This window comes from Kogia breviceps, chromosome 7 (assembly GCF_026419965.1).
Source record: "Kogia breviceps isolate mKogBre1 chromosome 7, mKogBre1 haplotype 1, whole genome shotgun sequence".
In the NCBI taxonomy this organism is placed as follows: domain Eukaryota; kingdom Metazoa; phylum Chordata; class Mammalia; order Artiodactyla; family Physeteridae; genus Kogia; species Kogia breviceps.
The window spans coordinates 48,416,956-48,440,019 of record NC_081316.1 but is presented as its reverse complement, the minus strand read 5'-3'; the positions used below and the strand labels follow the sequence as shown (position 1 = coordinate 48,440,019).

The window sequence follows — 23,064 nt, the reverse complement described above, 5'->3', positions numbered from 1 at the left end:
TTATTATTTGTCAGTTAGAATACATACAATTTGAAAATCCATATTAATGTGAATAAATACTAAAGTGAGGGAATGGGGGAAACTCTTACAGTAGGATTCCAGTTGGTAAGTGTAGAAGGAATAATGGAAATAGAGAATACCTTTTGACAGATGCCTTAGTAATTGTTTCAGGCAGTTATCAATGGATACTAAATTTAGCTGGTAGAAGTATGGTGAGGAACATGATATTTATATAACCTCAACTATCTCTCCACCAAATACTTAAAGGAAAAGTAGTATCTACAGTGGATAAACGTGTTAGACACCTCCTTAATCAAGTTATCAAAATTTGCATCATGTTAACATCATTTACCTCCTGGTGTGATGCACTGAGAAGGGTGCCTAGTGACTTCTGCAGTGGTTTCGGCAAAAATGCATAACCTTAGCCCAAACACAAGAAGGGATTAAACACATCCAAATTGAGGGACAGTCTGCAAAATAACTGACTGGCATCTTTTAAAAATGTCAAGATCTTGAGGGGAAAAAAAAAAAAACAGACTGAGGAAGCTTTCAGATTAGAGGAGTTGAAGGAGGCAAAACAACCTTGGCAGCCATTAGGACGTAATTCATAGACCCTCAGCCCCGGTGTTCTGAAATCTGTTTCCATGGATGACTTCCATGGACTGCTCCTAGTTAATGACTGAGCCTGGTATGGATGTGAAGGCAGGCCCGTTCCTAAGACACAAGGGATTCTGGCTTAAGGACTCCCCAGAAGTCTTGCTGAACCTTCCTGAGACTGCATGGCAGTCTAAGAGGCATCTATCCAACTTTCCTTCCCTCCTTCACTCAGTGTCAGATTTTTATGGAAGTCTGAAATGCTCCCATCTTTTACCAGCTCCCTCCCCATTTTCCCTCACACAGAATTTCCCCTAATAAAATCTTTGTGGGTTTCATCCCATCTTGACATCTTGGAGGACCCAGAGTAACACAACAGTCAAAGGATATGTTTCCCTTGGCTTGGGTCCTGGTCCAGAAAATGGACATTAGTGAGATAATTGATGAAATTTGAATACTGTCTGTAGATTAGTTAAAAGTATTGTGCTAGTGTTAATTTCCTGGTTTTGGTCATTGTACTACGGTTGACATTTAGAGAAGCTGGGAATTATAAGTCAAATTATTTCCAAATAAGTTTAAAAATTAAGAAAATGATATACAAGAGAAAACAGTTATTCTATCACATGTTAGGAGGTAAAAATAACAAGTGTATTATGTTTTTCTGTAATCCTCTAGGAAATGAAATGGATGGATACTCAAAACACTGAAAAGTTTAAGATTTTTTTCTTTTTCGTTGAGGTTTAACTTAGAATTAAATACACAAACCTAAGTGTACTGTTTAAGGAATCCTTACATATGTATACACCTGTTACACTTGTGTAAAACCATCATACGGATTAAAATATGGAATATTTCTAGTACTCCAGCAGGCTCCTTTGTGCCCCCTCATTCTCAGTAGTCTCAGAAAGATGACTGACCCCTATTTTAACCTCTTTCATCATAGGTCGGTCTTCCTTGTTTTTGAATTTCATGTAAATGGAATTTTATAATATGTCTCTTTTTTGCTTTTTTTCCTTTGGTACTATGTCTGTGGGACTTATCAGAAATTAGTTTTAATAGTTTGAATATGAGTGATTTTTCAGAGACCTTCAGACAAATGAATAAAGATGCATTGTGAAGACAATTTAACCTTGCTCAATTTTTTCTTCTTTGTTTAGTTCTTACCTGTTTTTCAGTCCCCCCTCGCAAAATATACTGGCTTAAACAAAATTTTCCTCACTCCATATATTTTAGCATTTCAGAAAGTTAGGAGCCATATGGAGTAAGAAAACGGGATTCTTCCCTTGGTTCTGCCAGTAGATATTGTCATTTGGGTCAAGTCCTTTAACTTAAGAGGCCTTTGTTTCTTCTTGTCTAAAATAAGGAGAACAATTGGCACTTTTCCAGTTTTGTGAGTACATTACCAAAGCCTTGTGAGTATCAGCTGAGTGGGATGCACTGGAAAAGATTACTCCTTTTTTGGCATCAGATTGTAACAGTGACCACATATGTGTATGTAGCACTTTACATGAATTAACTCATTGAATGAGTCATTCATTCATTCAGTCAACACACTGAAGGACCTGCTTACATGCAAGGCACTGTTTTTAGGCTATGCACGTAAAACCATGAATAAGATCATTCCTGCCCTCATTGAGCTTACATTTTGGTGGAGAATTCATTGAGAAAGTGTTAGTTCCTATTAGATAACCCCAACTTCTTCTGGCTGCTGTTTTTACACCTGAGTGAAAGCAGTATCTATCCATAGCATGTGAAATAATTCCTGGTAGTTGTGATTCATTGTTATTATTTTAATTTGAATATTAAAACTAAAAAAACCCAGAGCCTCTGTCCTTTAATTGTTAGGAATCTAACTAGAAAGGGCAAGCTGTAATTGATGAAAAATGAGAGGAAGGTGATACCAAGATAGCATAAGTTTAGTCCCCATATGAATGTGAAGGTAATATTCGTTATAGGTGGGCAAGTCAAGAATGAGTGGTAGGTGGGTGGAGCAAGAATCACTGGAGGGCAGCTTCAAGGAGAAGTGGTGCTTAAGCTTCAGAAAGGGAATTCCCTGGTGGTCCAGTGGTTAGGACTCTGCACTTCCTTTGCAGGGGGGCCCAGGTTCGATCCCTGGTCGGGGAACTAAGATCCCACATGCTGTGGCGCAACTAAGCCCATGTGCTGCAATTACTGAGCCTGCATGCCACAACTACAGAGCCCTTGCACGACACCTGCTGAGCCCTCACTCTCTGGAGCCTGTGCACTACAACTAGAGATAAGCCTGCACGGCACAACAAAGAGCCCTCACACTGCAACGAAATATCCCATGTGCTGCAACTAAGACCTGACGCAGCCAAAAAAAAAATTGCTATTTGTAAATAAGTTGGACTTGGTTTACCCAAATTATTTTATTTGCAAGTACATAGCCCTTTAAATGGTAAAAAATTTTAATATGAATTTAAAAAATTTTTCTAGTATTTGCTGCCCTACTTTAATAGATATATATATTTTTAAAATCAGAACCTTCATATTTAAAGTACTACATGAAAATGAAAAGAAAGGTGGTGAATGCCGCCGGTAAGCTGAGATTGAGTCCTAATGAGGAAGCCTTCATTTTAAAGGAAGATTATGAAAGAAGACGAAAACTAAGATTGCTACAGGTAAGATTTATTTGGAACATAGTGTCAAATTCTTCGTCTTCCCCAAAGTATCAGTATATTTTACATTAGAGTGCTTTAAATAAAATGTCACATTTAACAGTCTTTTCTGGCTGTACAAGAGCCCTGGTTCTTGCGTATTAACTAGTTTTGGAACATTTGAAAAGTATGATGAAACAGTAAATAAATTTGAGGATAAGGACTGACTCAATGATTATTAGGAAATAGTTCATTTTTTGAGATTATTAAATACTTAGCAATATATTTTTCTTTATATATATGTATATATATATATAACTTATATATGCAATATTTATTTCCCAAGATCTTCCCCCAAATAAATTTGCAGAATATATCATTTGACATAAAGGAAAAAAAAAAAAAAAACCCAAAAAACAAAAAAAACCCAAACAAAAAAACCTATGAATCAATACAAAAACATAGGCCAACTCCCCAACCCCATTGCTGAAAATAGTTCATTTTAAAAATCGTATGTAACTGATGAAGATTCGAGCAAGAATATTAGAATGACTTTGAAGATTTACTAGAAAGATAATTAGCTACTGAAAAAAATTTATTCAGAAGTTGTCTATTCTTCTCTAGAAGTCTTTTTAGAGTTACGCAGTTAAGTCTTTGTGAAACATTTTAGGTGCCATTCTGTCTAGAATTGGGGATGATGTATCACAGATACGGAATTCTCATCTAGATCTTTCTGTACTTGTCTGGGCTATACATTTTATTGAATCATGATGACCAATTTAGCCCCTTGTATGTTATTAGAATGATAATGGCAGTCCGAGAGGAGGAACATAATTGCTAATCAGGCAACTTTAGAAGTAGTCTTAAGATTTTAATTTTTCCTCCATCACTTGGATTTTCTGCTTTAAATAGGCCTTATCTAATATAATATGAATATTCAGGAGAATTGATGTAGCTAATACCTAAAGAGAATTCATTTAAGTTCCTTTTTCCAAATAGCTTTTCAGAAAAGTTGAAGGAAGCCTCTTTTCATAAAATGTGTTAAATATTCATCCTTCAGGTTCGAGAACAAGAAAGAGATATTGCTTTACAAATAAGAGAAGATATAAAACAGAGGAGAAATCAGCAACTCACGCGTTTGGCAGAAGAACTAAGGACAGAATGGGAGGAATCACAAACTCAGAAAATAAAGAACTTGGAAAAACTGTATTTGGCAAGTTTAAGAGATATGGGAAAGGGGCATCAACAAGCCAAAGAAAATGTAAGTGAGCACTTATTTGACTACGATTACAGTTGTTAGACACTTATAAAAATGTTTTCATGTAGAGAATTTGCTGTGGGCAGCCCGAACTTTTTTGTAAATTTTAATATAATTTAAGAATTCTAGGTTCATTTCCTAGTAAGAGTCATGCCAAGAATAATCTATTTCCAATGATGTTTAAGTTAACATTATTCTCTAACAAATTTATGGTTACCAAAGGGGGAAGGTGGGGGGGATAAATTAGGAAGTTGGGATTAATGTATACATAGTACTATATATAAAATAGATAACCAACAATGACCTAGTGGATGGCACAGGAAACTTACTCAATATTTTGTAATAACCTATAAAGGAAAGGAATCTGAACAAGAATAAATATGTATATAACTGAATCAGTGTACTGTATACCTGAAACTAACACAACATTGTAAATCAACTATACTTCAGTTTAAAAAAACAAACATTATTCTCTACCAGTCCTTAATTATCTGTGTAAATAAAATAGTAACCTTCAGATTTAGAAGTTGTTATTCATTTCAGGCATTTTGGACAGATTCAGTGGAGTGAATTCAGATTTGTGGTTTCATTTTCATTATCATTCATTATTCCTCATACCTCCAAAACGTGTTAGTGGAGTGTGTATACACTTGAGTTCATTCACAGACAGTAAAAATTCTTTGATGACTTTCACACAGGCCAAGTAGAACTTAACTCAGTATTTAAGACTGCTCCCTGACCTTATTTTGTTGTTTATTGTGCTTTATGGTTGGAAAATGCTAGATTGTGGTCCCAGAGGTAGTCAGAACAAAATAAACAAGCTGGGTTCCAAAAAAGGCACGTCTTTGTTACCAAACTTTTAGGGAATAAGAGAACTCTTTAAAGAATGTGGCAATCAAAATATTCTCAGTCCCGGGTTTTAGTTTGTGTTTTTTAGTAGTAGCCATAAGTTCTGACATCAGATTTTTGTAGCTTTATTTATGCCATCATTAATTTTGTGCTTTAGTGCAGTGTTTCATTTGAATACACACCTTCATGATTTTTGCCCTTACTGGGTACCACCCATATTATCATATATTTGACATTTTAATCCTGTTTAACATGACATTTTAAGTAATATTTGTTTTTAGGAGCCTGATTTAAATGCTTTGGCACAACGGGCAGCAGAAAGGAAAAAAAAAGCAGAAATGAGGCATAAAGAGGCCCTGAAAGTACAGAAAAATCAAAAAGAAATGTTAATGAAACAAAAAACCTGGTAAAGTAATAGTGATTTTTACCATATTCTCCACTGAAACTGATATGGCTGGAAGTAAAGGGTACATTGGATACTTTTTAAAAGTCAGTATATCCATTGTGTTTGTTAAACTTGGTTTAAAATAATGCAGTGGGGGAGTGGTTGCTTAGATGAACATACTAACAAATGAGCTTTCTCTTCTAGTCTGACTGTAGTGGCAATTACTAAGTTTCTGGAGAAATGTATTACTAGTTTAGAATGCAAGTCAACCAAAATCTGTGCCTCTGATATAAAAAGAAAAAAATAAGTGCAATTATGAACATTAAAAGAGGTTGTAGACTCTTTGTAAGTCATTGATGAGATTTTTGCAAGTATAAAAATGAAAGAGCATGTTTACTAGTCAGCAGTGGTCATTGTATACAGTGGCCCATCTTTATCAATAATTTGTAGTTTTTTTACTCTAAATTATTCTCAACTAAAGAACATTAGATGTTTGTTGGGTCACTCCCCATTGTGGAGCTTTATATCTTTAGATATACCTCTTTCACTTGGTAGTAAACATCTTTTTACCTGTTCACTGTGTATAGACTCTTGAGCCTGTGGGATCAGACTGGAGGATTTCTTGAGGTTGTAATGGCTTTTATATTCTTAACCCTAAGAGTTGTACTGTAATATTATCTGAGAGATTAATTTATGACATCTTGTGTTTTTTAAGGCATATAAAAGCTCGAAAAGAAGCACTGCTTGCTGAAAAAGAGAGATCTGCCAAAATTACAAGTCTGCCACCTCCTCCTCCAACTCTTTTTGAGGTGAATTACTTTGAGTATTGGAGCTAGGTTATAATAATTCTTCTTTACTATTAGAATTCAGTGTAGGTCAAAATACCATTTGTATTAATTTTTAACTGTACAAGTAACACATATCTGGAATATTTAAAAATAATCCTAGATATCATTTTACCTATGAATACTTTAGTATGTATCTCTGATGTTTAAGGACTTTTTTAAAAGCACAATACTCATATAATATTGTTCTTAATATAATCTAATACCCAATTTGTGTTCAGTTTTCCCCAGTTGTCTCAAAAATTTCTTTTGTTGTTTGAAAAACTGTAGTTTTTTTATTTTATTGGGAAAGAAGAGGATTATTTGCCCTAAAGACTTTCCTACATTCAAGGTTTGACTATTGTAAATAGTTACCATTTTACAGATAAAGAAATTAGGTTCAGATAAATTAATACATTTACACAAGATTATGTAAAATGAGGGCTTCCCTGGTGGTGCAGTGGTTGTGAGTCCGCCTGCCGATGCAGGGGACACAGGTTCATGCCCTGGTCTGGGAAGATCCCACATGCCATGGAGCGGCTGGGCCCGTGAGCCATGGCCGCTGAGCCTGAGCGTCCGGAGCCTGTGGTCCGCAACGGGAGAGGCCACAACAGTGAGAGGCCCGCGTACCACAAAAAAAAAAAAAAAAAGATTATGTAAAGTGATAAGAGAGGCCTGTTTCTTTATGGGAGTAAAATGTTTGATTTTGTGATTTGGAGCTTATTTTTTTAAAAAAACATTTAACTTATTAAGCAGAAATTAATTTTGAAAGGTCTTGCCTCTCGTTCAGATTATCTTGTTATGGTTATTAAAATGGCTAGTTTGGATGATTATCAAAATTACATAGTTATTTTTATCAAAAAAGTTAAATAGAAGTAAAAAAAAGTACACATACAGGGATATTTAATTTAGTTGTGTAGACAAGTGTATTTTATGTATGTATGATCAGCCTAAGTACCAGATATTCTGGTCTTAAGCCTCTGGTTTTGTCAGCCTTCCTGCTTTTATGTTGAGCCATCTGCCATGTGACAGTTGATCCAACAAGATCCAAATGGAAAAGGCAAATTTCAGCCACTCCCTCAGTACCTTGTTAAAAGGCAGGCAGTATTTTATCCATGTTTTTTTGATTACTTTTGTCATAATTCCTAATGTTCCTAACAAGCCAAGGTCAAAAATTTAAAGCAAGCAAAACATTGTCTGTGTAAGTGATTTGGCAAATATGCATTATATGTAAAAATGTGGTTGTACTTTTTTCCGCCACCTTTTTATTACAAAAAATTTCAAAATACAGAGAAGTTAAAAGGAGAGTACAAAGGAACAGCTGTTTGCATTGTGTATAGATTTCAAATGGTTGTGTATACATTTGAATGAATAAATATATACATTTGAATATAGACTGTAGAGATTGCATTTCACCTTGTATACTTCAGCATGCCTCTGCTAGAATAAGGACATTCTCTTATGAAACCACAATATCACACTAAGAAAATTCACCAGGATCCGGTCAAGGTTTACCTGTTGCCTCTGCTTGCTTTGTCTCTTGGTCTATCTCAATGTAAAACATTATCTCCCTCAACCCTAGTCAACATTTTATTTCAGAATTTTTGCATAGAGTAGACTAGTTTCTTATATTCTGTATTTGTCTGATGTGGTTATGTGACTACAAGAGATCTCCATTGTAAAGGTGTATTTTTCTCTTTTCAATTGTCAAGTAATCTGGGAAATGATACTTTGGCACTAAATAGGTATCTATCACCCTTCTACATTTATTCATTGGCCTACTTCTGTTAGACAAAAGAAAAGAGAACTTTCTCTTATCAGTGATTATGAACCACCACAACCAGATGATCAAACTTAGAAACAATAATAGCAGAGCACCTTGCCATTATGTGCCTCCTGATATCATGTAGTAAACTGTACAGCATCACCTATTCAGTATTCTTGTTGAAATAGAATCTGGGGCTTCCCTGGTAGTGCAGTGGTTAAGCATCCACCTGCCAGTGCCGGAGACACAGCTTCAAGCCCTGGTCCGGGAAGATCCCACATGCCACAGAGCAACTAAGCCCATGCGCCACAACTACTGAGCCTGTGGTCTAGAACCCACGAGCCACAGCTCCTGAGCCCGTGTGCCTAGAGCCCATGTTCCCAATAAGAGAAGCCACCACAATGAGAAACGTGCACGCTGCAACGAAGACTAGCCCCTGCTTGCCGGAATTAGAGAAAGCCTGCACGCAGCAGCAAAGACCCAGTGCAGCCAAAAATAAAAATAAATAAAATAAATTTATTTTTTAAAAAAACAAATATAATCTGGCTTTTAAACCTAAATTCCAGCTTAATGGAAATACAGTGCATGATCTCATGGAAAAAAAAGAATAACTGATTAAAATACAAAATTATTTTTTTCATTGGATCCTGCTTTAAATGAAAATTAATACGTTTAACCTAACAGTCTATTTTCTCTTTCATTTTTCAGAACATTGAAGTAAAGAAAACTTCTAATGTGAAAACCAATAGTTCTACCTACCATCATCTTTATACTTTTGTTAATAGAGAGGTGGACACAAAGCAGGTGATTGACTTTTTTCCTGACCTTCACTTTATTATTTCTCTGTTCATTGAATTGAGTTACATCTTTGTTCTGTTTATTGTTCTCAGATATCAAAATTTGAACAGCTCTACCAACCATATTAGGGTAGTAGTGATAAAAAAAACTTTTAAATATGCTTTGAATTATGATGTCATGTTTATTATGAATGCTGATTTAACATGAAAGAAAAGAGTTGGCTACTTAAACATTATATTTTAAAATAGTATTTTTTACCATAAAATTTTTTTCAACATAAAAATACATACTCTGTGAAAATTTGAAACTATACACATAGGTGCGAACTAGGAAAAACACCCATGATTCCATCACCAAAAAGTAATGCAGTTAATACATTAATGGATTTGTTATAGTGTTTATGTATAAACATATATACATACTTTTCAAAACATGATTTTTAATAGCTACTTAATATTTCATTATAGAATTTAACTATTCTATTGTGGTTTTCTTTTTTTTTGCTTCATAACTGCAAACATTATCATCTTGCACATTTTGTCTGCAGCTCTGACTGTATGTTTAGAATAGATTCCTAGAGAGAAATTATAGGTTCCAAACTGTACAACATTTGATAACATATTTAATATACAGATCATTAAATTGCCTTTTAAATAGCATTAGCAACATATGAAAATGGCCATTTTATCATACCCTTGTCTGTATGAAATGTTGTGGTTTAAAAATTATTGTAGTCTTAAGAGTGACAAATGATTATCATTCCTTATTATAATTGCTATTTCTTTGTAACTGGGTTTTCACTTTTTTCGTATTAGATATATCTGTCTACTAGGAAAATAAACTTTCATAGTATAGCATTCATCTGGAGGTTAGAAATCAACAAATTCCGTAATAGCAGGTCAGTATTCAGTCGAGACATGAGATGAGTATTATAGAATTAACTTCTTTTTATTTTTTTGAATTCTTGAATTTTATTTGTTTTTATACAGCAGATTCTTATTAGTTATCCATTTTATACGTATTGTATATATGTCAATCCCAATCTCCCAGTTCATCGCACCCCCGCCACCCCCCCGCCACTTTCCCCCCTTGGTGTCCATATGTTTGTTCTCTACATCTGTGTCTCAATTTCTGTCCTGCAAACCACTTCCGCTGTACCATTTTTCTAGGTTCCACATATATGCGTTAATATACGATATTTGTTTTTCTCTTTCTGACTTACTTCACTCTGTATGACAGTCTCTACATCCATCCACGTCTCTACAAATGACCCAATTTCATTCCTTTTTATGGCTGAGTAATATTCCATTGTATATATGTACCACATCTTCTTTATCCATTCGTCTGTCGATGGACATTTAGGTTGCTTCCATGACCTGACTCTTCTAAAATAATGAACAGTGGGATGCATGTGTATTTCTGAATCATGGCTTTCTGAGGGTATATAACCAGTAGTGGGATTGCTGGATCGTATGGTAATTCTATTTTTAGTTTTTTAAGGAACCTCCATACTGTTCTCCATAGTGGCGGTATCAATTTACTTTCCTACCAACAGTGCAAAAGGGTTCCCTTTTCTCCACATCCTCTCCAACATTTGTTGTTTGTAGATTTTCCTGATGATGTCCATTCTAACTGGTGTGAGGTGATACCTCACTGTAGTTTTGATTAGCATTTCTCTAATAATTAGTGATGTTGAGCAGCTTTTCATGTGCTTCTTGGCCATCTGTATGTCTTCTTGGGAAAAATGTCTATTTAGGTCTTCTGCACATTTTTAGACTGGGTTGTTTGTTTTTTTAATATTGAGCTGCATGAGCTGTTTATATATTTTGGAGATTAATCCTTTGTCTGTTGATTCGTTGCAAATATTTTCTTCCATTCTGAGGGTTATCCTTTCATCTTGTTTACAGTTTCCTTTGCTTTGCAAAAGCTTTTGAGTTTCATTAGGTCCCATTTCTTTATTTTTGTTTTTATTTCCCTTACTCTAGGTGGTGGATCAAAAAAGATCTTGCTGTGATTTATATCAAAGAGTGTTCTTCTGATGTTTTCCTCCAAGAGTTTTATAGTGTCCAGTCTTACCTTTAGGTCTCTAATCCATTTTGAGTTTAATTTTGTATATAGTGTTAGGGAGTGTTCTAATTTCATTCTTTGACATGTAGCTGTCCAGTTTTCCCAGCACCACTTATTGAAGAGGATGTCTTTTCTCCATTGTATATCCTTGCCTCCTTTGTCATAGATTAGATGACCATAGGGGCATGGGTTTGTATCTGGGCTTTTTATCCTGTTCCATTGACCTATATTTCTGTTTTTGTGCCAGTACCATACTCTCTTGGTTACTGTAGCTTTGTAGTATAGTCTGAAGTCATGGAGTCTGATTCCTCCAGCTCTGTTTTTTTCCCTCAAGACCGCTTTGGGTATTCGGGGTCTTTTGTGTCTCCATACAAATTTTAAGATTTTTTTGTTCTAGTTCTGTAAAAAATGCCATTGGTAATTTGATAGGGATTGCATTGAATCTGTAGATTGCTTTGGGTAGTATAGTCAGTTTCACAATATTGATTCTTCCAATCCAAGAACATGGTCTGTCTCTCCATCTGTTTGTATCATCTTTAATTTCTTTCATCAGTGTCTTACAGTTTTCTGCATACAGGTCTTTTGACTCCCTAGGTAGTTTTATTCCTAGGTATTTCATTCTTTTTGTTGCAGTGGTTAATGGGAGTGTTTCCTTAATTTCTCTTTCAGATTTTTCATCATTAGTATATAGGAATGCAAGAGATTTCTGTGCATTAATTTTGTATCCTGCAACTTTACCAAATTCATTGATTAACTGTGATAATTTTCTGGTGGCATCTTTAAGATTCTCTATGTATAGTATCATGTCATCTGCAAACAATGACAGTTTTACTTCTTCTTTTCCAATTTGTATACCTTTTATTTCTTTTTCTTCTCTGATTGACGTGGCTAGGACTTCCAAAACTGTGTTGAATATAGTGGTGAGAGTGGACATCCTTGTCTTGTTCCTGATCTTAGAGGAAATGCTTTGAGTGTTTCACCATTAAGAATGATGTTTGCTGTTGGTTTGTCATATATGGCCTTTATTATGTTGAGGTAGGTTCCCTCTATGCCCACTTTCTAGAGAGTTTTTATCATAAATGGGTGTTGAATTTTGTCAAATGACTTTTTCTGCATCTGTTGAGATGATCATATGATTTTCATTCTTCTCTTTGTTAATATGGTGTATCACATTGATTGATTTGCATATATTGAAGAATCCTTGCATCCCTGGGATAAATCCCACTTGATCATCGTGTATGATCCTTTTAATGTGTTGTTGGATTCTGTTTGCTAGTATTTTGTTGAGGATTTTTGCATCTATATTCATGAGTGATATTGGTCTGTAATTTTCTGTTTTGTAGTATCTTTCTCTGGTTTTGGTATCAGGGTGATGGTGGCCTCATAGAATGAGTTTGGGAGTGTTCCTTCCTCTGCAAGTTTTTGGAAGAGTTTGAGAAGGATGGGTGTTAGGTCTTCCCTAAATGTTTGATAGAATTCACCTGTGAAGCCATCTGATCCTGGACTTTTGTTTGTTGGAAGATTTTTAATCACAGTTTCAATTTCATTATTTGTGATTGGTCTGTTCCTATTTCCTATTTCTTCCTGGTTCAGTCTTGGAAAGTTATACCTTTCTAAAAATTTGTCCATTTCTTCCAGGTTGTCCATTTTATTGCCATAGAGTTACTTGTAGTAGTCTCTTAGGATGCTTTGTATTTCTGCAGTGTCTGTTGTAACTTCTTTTTCATTTCTAATTTTATTGATTTGAGTCCTCCGCCTCTTTTTCTTAATGAGTCTGGCTAATGGTTTATCAATTTTGTTTATCTTCTCAAATAACCAGGTTTTAGTTTTATTGATCTTTGCTATTGTTTTCTTTGTTTCTTTTTCATTTATTTCTGCTCTGATCTTTATGATTTCTTTCCTTCTACTAACTTTGGGTTTTGTTTGTTCTTCATTCTCTAGTTCCTTTAGGTGTACGGTTAGATTGTTTATTTGAGATGTTTGTTGTTTCTTGAGGTAGGATTGTATTGCTATAAACTTCCCTCTTAGAACTGCTTTTGCTGCATCCCATAGGTTTTGGATTGTTGTGTTTTCATTGTCATTTGTCTCTAGGTATTTTTTTATTTCCTCTTTGATTTCTTCAGTGATCTCATGCTTATTCAGTAATGTATTATTTAGCCTCCATGTGTTTGTGTTTTTTAAGTTTTTTTCCCTGTAATTGATTTCTATTCTCATAGAGTTGTGGTCAGAAAAGATGCTTGATATGATTTCAATTTTCTTAAATATACTGAGGCTTGATTTGTGACCCAAGATGTGATCTATCCTGGTGAATGTTCTGTGCACACTTGAGAAGTAAGTGTAATCTTCTGTTTTGGGATGGAATGTCCTATAAATATCAATTAAATCTATCTGGTCTATTGTGTCATTTAATGCTTCTCTTTCCTTATTTATTTTCATTTTGGATGATCTGTCCATTGGTGTAAGTGAGGTGTTAAAGTCCCCCACTATTATAGTGTTACTGTCGATTTCCTCTTTTATAGCTGTTAGCATTTGCCTTATGTATTGAGGTGCTCCTATGTTGGGCACATATATATTTATAATTGTTATATCTTCTTGGATTGATCCCTTGATCATTATGTAGTGTCCTTGTCTCTTGTAACATTCTCTATTTTAAAGTCTATTTTATGTGATATGAGTATTGCTACTCCAGCTTTCTTTTGATTTCCATTTGCATGGAATATCTTTTTCCATCCCCTCACTTTCAGTCTGTATGTGTCCCTAGGTTTGAAGTGGGTCTCTTGTAGACAGCATATATATGGGTCTGGTTTTTGTATATGTTCAGCGAGCCTGTGTCTTTTGGTTGGAGCATTTAACCCATTCACGTTTAAGGTAATTATATTATGTTCCTGTTACCATTTTCTTAATTGTTTGGGGTTTTTTTGTTGTAGGTCCTTTTCTTCTCTTTTGTTTCCCACTTAGAGAAGTTCCTTTAGCTTTTGTTGTAGAGCTGGTTTGGTTGTGCTGAATTCTCTTAGCTTTTTCTTGTCTGTAAAGCTTTTAATTTCTCCATCAAATCTGAATGAGATCCTTGCTGGGTAGAGTAATCTTGGTTGTAGATTCTTCCCTTCCATCACTTTCAATATGTCATGCCACTCCCTTCTGGTTTGTAGAGTTTCTGCTGAGAAATCAGCTGTTTACCTTATGGGAAGTTCCCTTGTATGTTATATGTCATTTTTCACTTGTTTCTTTCAATAATTTTTTCTTTGTCTTTAATTTTTGCCAATTTGATTACTATGTGTCTTGGTGTGTTTCTCCTTGGGTTTATCCTGTATGGGACTCTCTGTGCTGCCTGGACTTGGGTGGCTATATCCTTTCCCATGTTAGGGACGTTTTTGAAAAAAATCTCTTCAAATATTTTCTCAGGTCCTGTCTCTCTCTCTTCTCCTGCTGGGACCCCTGTAATGTAAATGTTGTTGTGTTAAATGTTTTCCCAGAGGTTTCTTAGGCTGTCTCCATTTCTTTTCTTTTTTTTTCTTTATTCTGTTCCACAGCAGTGAATTCCACCATTCTGTCTTCCACGTCACTTATCCATTCTTCTGCCTCAGTTATTCTGCTGTTGATTCCTTCAAGTTTAGTTTTCATTTCATTATTGTATTGTTCATCTCTGTTTGTTTGTTCTTTAATTCTTCTAGGTCTTTGTTAAACATTTCTTGCATCTTCTCGATCTTTACCTCCATTCTTTTTCCATGGTCCTGGATCATCTTCACTATCATTATACTGAACTCTTTTTCTGGAAGATTGCCTATCTCTGCTTCATTTAGTTGTTTTTCTGGGGTTTTATCTTATTCCTTCATGTGGTACATAGCCCTATGCCATTTCTTCTTATCTATCTTTCTGTGCATGTCATCATAGAATTAACTTCTAGGAAATAAGAGTAAATCTTGAAACTTGTTTAAAATTGTAAAATATTATTACAAGGTCAGTATTTTATAATACATAAATAATAACTTCCATCTATTTCTAACTTGCTTTTGCCCTATATGTTTGTCCACTTCACTGAAACATTGTTTTTACATATGTTTTTACAGTATTAAATAGATGTTTAATACTAAGATTGATGAAGAAAGACATTTTTCTTCTAGCTGTAGTATAGGGTGCCGCTGATGGTATCACAGTAAGTTATTAAACTTTCCTGTTTGACAGGAAAGTTTTTCCTGTTTAACTAAAAGACCTACCTTCTCTTCAATTTTTGGACTTGAAGATTATATCAGTAGTTATAATGCAGTTTTGTAAAAACAGCTACACAGGCTAAAGCATTCTGGTATTTTCTTTTATTTGCTTCCTCACACCATCACTTAGGAAAAATCTGTCCTTAATCCTTGGGTTTAAAATGTGCTTGGTTTTCCATATAACAAATGTCTGCACTTTCATCTGCATCTAAGCTTATTTCACATGCACAATAATTTAGAATCTTTCTTGGAGTATAATAATAGGATCTTTACAGCAGGTATTATATAAAAAATACTTGTACTCTTGGCATACATATTAGTTATTCCTTCAACTGCTTTCTCCAAATAAGCTAGTTTCTTTTTGTTCAGTCAGCCTTTTAGCATGTAATAAGAGTTGCTATCATTTTTTGTTTGAATATCTTGATAAAGTGGTTCTAAAATTTCTTGTATGTTATAAAATTTGTCTTTGAAGAAAAATGATGAATTTGACCTGCTGTATTCCTACTTAGAGCCAGTTATTCTCTAAATTTTGTTTTATGCTACATTTATGTTCTATACACACAATTAAATAAAACTTCGTATGCTTGAAATTTTTGAATTACTCGTGCCCCTCATCCTGTTTGTTCCTTTGTCCGCAACAATTAACACAGCACTTGTTAAAATGGATTTTTCATCCTAGAAATATTTTTCCAATCAGATCCATTATATTGTTTGTTGTGAGACCCAGAAATGTCAGCAGACAAGCAGAAACACTTAAATTCAATTTACCATCATACTTAAGATAAGTCTGATGTAGAAGATGCAGAAGTAGCATGTTTAGTAATCACTTATTGTTTTGTGTACTGCAGATTACAGTTCATGGAAAACATTTTCAGAAACATGTTTTCTAGAAAGAATTTTTTGCTTGGGTTTCACGGTTTTTGCAAATTTCATAGATCTTTTGAGTTCAACTGCTAAAAATGGAATCTAACTATTATTTCAACCAGATTTTTGTTTAAAGTTTTAATTGTATTGACACAAATTTTTAAGGGATTGTCTTTCTAAAACATTCTTGTAAAATCTTGTTTTAACATTGGGCAGTCAGATTAAAACTTGTTTGGGCTACCTAATTTTTCTCTAACCCTTTATTTACTTGATATTCTTTATGTACCTCATTATATCTGGACTGAACATGTTTATTATACACATTGTATGTTTTGAAGTTTTTCCTTCCTTTCAAATTTTGGTTTACCAAAATTGACATTCTGCTTTTAATTCATCCCCACATGATGTGAAGAATTCCCAAATAACATTTTTCTTGAAAACCTCATGGCCTAAATGAAATGAAATGTTGCTCCTAAAGATTATTTTATTTAATGTTATGCATTAATGCAGTCTGACCTGTGTTTATTTAGACTTGCATAAATATTTATTAGCTCCAAAGGGATTTTAATATTTTTCATACACTTGTTTGGCCAGTGCACTCTTTTTTTTTGGCCACACCAAGTGGCATGTGGGGATATTAGTTCCCTGACCAGAGTTCGAACTCACACCCGCTGCAGTGGAAATGTGGAGTCTTAACCACTGGACCACCAGGGAAGTTCCTACTCTTTCTGAATATGTTAACTGTCTCTACCTATTTATCTCACTGTTTGAGAGTTATAAATAATTTTAGATATGTAGTTAACAACTTTCACGGTCATTATTATTTCACTTGACTAATTGTCAACATATAAAATATATAAGATTTTTTACAAAGTGAACGTTTATGTGTAATACACATTGTGTGTCCTCCCACATTTGATATTATTGTTACGTCAATGAGATGATGGCTCACTGTGCAACCACGTAATCACTGATTATGCACAAGTTCTAGGAAACCAGAAATTATATTAAAGTAGGTGTTTTGGTGATTTGGCTTTCCTGAGGCTGAAGCCAAGCTGTACGTTTTGGCTAAAAACCAAAGACAAATCTTAGTGCTTCCCCAAATGGCTTACATGACCTTCAATGTTTGTGGTTTCTTAACTACTAGCTTTGCAGGTCTTTACCTTTCAACACTGTTGTTTTAATAGAATTTCTAAAGAAAAATGATGGAAAAATGTATTTGGATGAGTGTAATTTACTCTGCTTTAAAATGAACAACTTGTAAAACTTTACACTAACAATTTGACTTTTTTCATAGTACATGCTGTTGATAATTGTGGGCATTTAAAACTATAACTTGTTATCATTTAATTCGATATAAGTAGAAAAACATGATTTTAAGGTTGTTTTGTTTTTTAGTTATCACTTTGTTTCACACTTTATTTAATATCTAAAATGTTACTGATTGACTGCTAGCCAGATCCTCATTTGGCTGCTAAAGAAGAGGCTAAAAGATTGGAAGAATTACAGAAACAAGCAGCAGAAGAGAGAATGGAGCAGTGTGAGAAGGCACTTGCACGGGGTTTCCAAGCAATGAAAAAGATCCATTTGGCTCAAGTAAGAATTAAATTCTGGCTGTGACCACTACTGATAGCCTTAGCGATGGCACTGTAAAACTTAAGTGATAGTGAACAGGCTCAGAGGACAGAGTTGTGAAGAATGGGAAACTATTCTCTCTGATTCGTGTCATTTCAAGCTTCCCAACTTGCTTTTACCTCCTGTTTCAAATTCAGGTTGGGTGAAGCTGTTCTCATTTCTCTTCTAAAATTTTTACTGATGAATGTATTAAAATTTTAATATTTTAGTCAGTCTGAAAATAGCCCAAGAAGAAATTAATCACTTTTCTAATTTAATTATTTGAATTGCATTTGTGCTCTGCAAATTTTAAGATTCGATTCATTAAATATTTATTGAGCAAAGCACTTTTTGGCTTTGCAGAATATTGATTCAAAGGTAGAGTCATGATCCTTGCTGTCAAGGAGCTTTGACTTTGTTGCAGAGCTGTAAAATATGTATCGTGCAAACTGGCTTTGTAGTCACAGCTTTACATCTGTCTTGCTTATTGTTCAGTGTTTATTCTCTTTTTTTTTTTCTTTTTTGCGGTACGTGGGCCTCACTGTTGTGGCCTCTCCCATTGCGGAGCACAGGCTCCAGACGCGCAGGCTCAGCAGCCATGGCTCACGGGCCCAGCCAGTCTGCGGCATGTGGGATCTTCCTGGACCGGGGCACGAACCTGTGTCCCCTGCATTGGCAGGTGGACTCTCAACCACTGCACCACCAGGGAAGCCCAGTGTTTATTCTTGAAACAGCATAAAAATGATTCTTCATCTTTTTAGAAGTCTGAATTTGACTAATGCATTTAGATGTTTTAAACATTCATCTGAAGAATTAGTTTTTAAGTAATTCTATGGGAATTAAATGTCTTAAAATTCTTTCGTATGGTTTGAACTGAATTATGACCTTCTCCCTTAAATTTTTAGTTCTTATAAACTAAGGGTAAGTTATGATTATCATAACTTACCCCTAGTTTATAAAAATTAAAAGATGAAAATATTGGTAATAATTCAGACATTCGGTTACTTACTGAATGTAAAATAACTGAATGTCTGAATTATTACCCATAATTTTCATCTAAGATTTAAACTTATAGGAAAAAAAACATGAAAAAAGCAGTTGGTAAACAGAGCACATTCTTCCATAAATCAGAAGTGTTTAGTGGTTAAGAAAGTGGACTCCGTGGTCAGTCTTCCTGGATTTTCCTCCCTTCTTCACTGCTTAGCTGTTTGATCACAGGCAGGTTACCTAACCTCTCCGAATTCTGTTTCATCGTCTGTTTTATGAGGGTTAAATGAGTTTAATAAAGCCCTTAGAATTGTGCCTAGAATTTCATAAGTTCACAGTGTCAGTGGTCATAGTAGTTGTTATAAATAATTCAAGTAGAATAATATGCCACACTTTTAGTGAGCCAGAAATAGTATGCTTATTCAAATAATTTTGAAGTTAATTTAATGATATGGTTTGAATCTTAATATAAAAAATGAATTTGTTCATAATTTGATTCTTTTCAAGGTTGGGCAAAAAAAACTCATCTCCAAATGACAAAATATTTACAAATAAGTAGTGTGTAATCACTTTAACAGAAACTTTGTTTTACAGGCTCTCTACCTTTTTCTAGACTGTATCTCTTACACAAGAATGGTCTGCAATACATACAGAGGATTTCCTTTCCCCTGTTTGAACCTTTTTGCTGCAGACCATATTGTGCCCTGGGATCTTACTTACTGCTATAGTGTGTTGTATTTGGCCTCTACGTGCCTCTCCAACTTTATCTTTTTTCCTTAACCATCCCTGCCCTCCATACCCTATCTATAATGAACATTTTACTCTCCCTGACTGCCCATGCCTTCATCTGCATAATTCCGTGCTGGAGTTGTTATTTCTTACTTGTACTCCTCCTCTTTCACCCACTTATATCTGGCTAAATCCTCATCCCGGGGGTGAGAGGTCTTCCCTTATCCCCCCCTCCTTATCCTCCACCACCAAAATTAAGTTAGGGAACGTCACTAAAACATTGTGCTTAAACTTTCATATTTGCCAGACTCTAAACTTGGAAGAGATATGTACAAATCCCCTTTAATCTCGAGGACTCATAAGTGTGGAGTAACAAGAAATATCTGTTAAGCCACAGTTACCCTGTCTGGGTCTTGGTGCTCACCTGAGACTGGCAGCTGCTGCTGGCTGTGTGGAGAGCTGGAACAAAGTACACTGCAGGAGCAGTGGCAGCTTAGATAGAAGGTAGCTTCGTGACTGTCCTGAGGAAGAAGACCTGTGCCTGGCAGACACTTTGAAGCCCTGTGGCCTAACCAGAGCCGTCTTCTCATAGTACTTACTAACATCATATGGTTAACCCTGGCACTGTATGGGTCCACTTATACCCACATATTTTTCCATAGTAAATACTGTGGTATTGCGTGGTCCATGGTTGGTTGAATCTGTGCATGTGGAGGAACCGCGGGTATGGAAGGCCAACTCTTTTTTTTTTTTTTTTTTTTTTTTTTTTGCCATACGCGGGCCTCTCACTGTTGTGGCCTCTCCCATTGCGGAGCACAGGCTCCGGACGCGCAGGCTCAGTGGCCATGGCTCACAGGCCCAGCTGCTCCGCGGCATGTGGGATCTTCCCGGACCAGGGCACAGACCCGTGTCCCCTGCATCGGCAGGCAGATTCTCAACCACTGCACCACCAGGGAAGCCCTGGAGGGCTGACTATTAATTAGTGTCTTTGTGTTTGAACAAATGGTAGAGGAGGGGAGGGTACTAAAGTCCCTGTCTTCATGATTTCTCCACTTTTCCCTCACGATTCATGTTACTATCCACTGTCCAAAGTGTGTTACTCAATTGTTAATTAATTCTCTTTATTCTTGAAGAATCAGCAGAAACTAATGAAAGAACTCAAACAGCTACAACAAGAGGACCTGGCACGCAGGAGACAGATGGTAGCACGGATGCCACCACAAGTAGTTGAACTTCCATACAAACGCAGTGAAATGAAAGATGATTGGCAGAGAGAGCTAGAATTTGCCTTTGAAGACATGTACAATGCAGACAGGAGTAAGATATTTTCAGTAAACTTTCAACAATGCTTTGAAACGTTTTGGTAGGAAAATACATTTGTCTTGAAGCAGTTTTTATTTTGAAATGAGTTCTCAGTTTGAAAGAGGCTCTCATATTTTAGACTTTAAACTATGATGGTCTTTAAACTTTTATGCTCAAGTTCTTCTTAGTCATTTTGGAATGGAAACATGTCTCTGTATTTCTTTATTGAGAGGTGAAAGGAAACCTGATTTTGCACCTTGAACCAGAGCCTCTGCCCACTGTGACTAATCAGATCCAAGATGAAGAACTGGACCTCTCAATGGAACAAGAAATTTCAGGGGAGACTGAAAACATTCCAGTGACAGAATCTGAAACAATATGTTCTAGTGAAGCAGACGGTAAAAACTTCTGAGCTGAATATTGCAGTATTTCATAGGAAAAAACTGCTAATCATTTGCCAACAGGAAAGTCTGGTCTCTTAAGTGCAAACAGTGACTAATACTCATGGGAGTGATGGGAGGAGGGAACTTCAGATTTCCATCACTAAACATCCTTTTCATATGCATAGGAGGAATGTTATTTTATTTATATGTACATACAGTCTAAAGATTTTTAGGTTATTTAAGTTAGATGATCAATTTTGAATTCATTTGAAAGGTCAGCATTTTTTGTTTAAGACTTTGATCAAATCACCAGAAATCCTACTGTTATTAATTACTGCTAGGCACTTCATGTATAATGATGATCAGCACAAACTTTGGTCTCTCTTCTAAACTTTATCTCTATCTCCACCATTCTGAACTTTTTCACTTGGCTGTTGCACAGGTACTTAGAACTTGGTGTCTGGCAATAAATTTATCATCTTCTCTTGCCTACTGAAACCTTGTCTTCCTGCCTTCCTCATGTTAGTGATGATACCACAGTCTGCAGTAATCCAAGCCAGAGACATGAGAGGTACCTCCTAAAAGATAAAGGTGTCTCTTACTCCACATCTTCTTAGAGACTAAGTCCTCTTCCTTTTGACTTCTTTTCTCCCCATACCTATGAGTATCGCCTTTGTTTAAAACCACTCAGGCTTTCTTTTCATCTTCACCCTATACTGTGGATAGGTAGTCCTTGGGGTTCCAGTTTTATGTGGGTCTCCTCTTAGACTCCTTGGGTGAGGGCTCTAAGCTTTATCCCTGTCTCCTGTGCCTACACTGCTGTCCAAACAAAGTGTAAGCTTCCTGTGGTTTGGCATAAGCTTCAGAAGATGGGTTTAGGGCTCAATTGCCGTGAATTCCCCTTGAAACTTCATTTCTGGCCTCTGCAGAATCTTTTGTTTTCTTGTGAACCTTACAGCACATATTTTGAGTGCTAGTCTTACACACAGATTAAGAGATATGCATTCTGTCCTCATTTAGCAAGCAGAATAAACATCTTCCTGATACATTTTTACACTTGAAATTTATGTTGCTGCCTGTTGTTGAAAAATACAGTTGACCCATGAACAGCAAGGGGTTAGGGGTGCCAACCCTCCATGCAGTCGAAAAATCTGCATATAACTTAGAGTTGGCCCTCTGTATCCAATGTTCCACATCTGCAGATTCAACCAACCCTGCATCATGCAGTCCTGTAGTATGTATTTATTGAAAAAAATCCTCAAATAAGTGGACCTGTGCAGTTCAAGTGCATGTTGTTCAAGGGTGAACTATAGTTGAATTTTGGTGTCCTTATTTAAATTTAAGTTGAAAAAATTATTCCTGGTTATAAAATTGTGTTAAATTATAAATATTGAGGAAAATAAAGTTGTGCTTTTGTTTTAACCAGTGGTTGTTATAGTAACTAAGTATAAAGATAGAATAATTTACCTGGTTTGTAATACGTGCTGAATAAATTTTTTTTTCTGTTCTTTTAGTTCCCTTGCCAATGAAGACCCACCAGATTCCTTCAAAAATTCTTTTTAAAAAATTATTAAATAAGATACGAAACCAAAAGTCTCTCTGGACAATTAAATCCATGTCTGAGGATGAAAGCGAAATGAATACAATTGTTAATGAAACTGAAAGTAAAGCCCTGACAGTTGAATCAGGAGCAACTGTTAGTGAAGACAGAACATTATCCTCTGGGCAGAAACAAGGTAGTTCTCTCCAGTCATCTCATTTTATAGCACATAAACCCTTTCTAAGTTGTTCAAAAATATGCTCATTTCTGAAAAATGGA

General features: G+C 35.5%; 1 protein-coding gene across 10 annotated transcripts in view; it reads left to right on the top strand.

Moving 5' to 3' along the window:
* CEP295 (centrosomal protein 295) overlaps window positions 1-23,064 on the top strand; it is a 46,674-nt gene that overhangs the window by 914 nt on the left and 22,696 nt on the right. For 7 of the 10 annotated variants that reach the window (XR_010841373.1, XM_059067952.2, XM_067038282.1 and 4 more), the window contains exons 2-10: window positions 3,097-3,236; window positions 4,273-4,473; window positions 5,601-5,725; window positions 6,420-6,513; window positions 9,002-9,097; window positions 17,686-17,826; window positions 20,694-20,877; window positions 21,093-21,260; window positions 22,760-22,981. Coding sequence is in view for 8 of the 10 variants with exons in the window: in XM_059067952.2 (XP_058923935.1) it covers window positions 3,120-3,236; window positions 4,273-4,473; window positions 5,601-5,725; window positions 6,420-6,513; window positions 9,002-9,097; window positions 17,686-17,826; window positions 20,694-20,877; window positions 21,093-21,260; window positions 22,760-22,981 (1,348 nt within the window). In the remaining 2 variants the exon portion in view is untranslated. The remainder of the gene's footprint in view (window positions 1-3,096; window positions 3,237-4,272; window positions 4,474-5,600; window positions 5,726-6,419; window positions 6,514-9,001; window positions 9,098-17,685; window positions 17,827-20,693; window positions 20,878-21,092; window positions 21,261-22,759; window positions 22,982-23,064) is intronic. The other 3 variants (XM_067038284.1, XM_067038283.1, XM_067038285.1) reach the window with 3 other exon arrangements.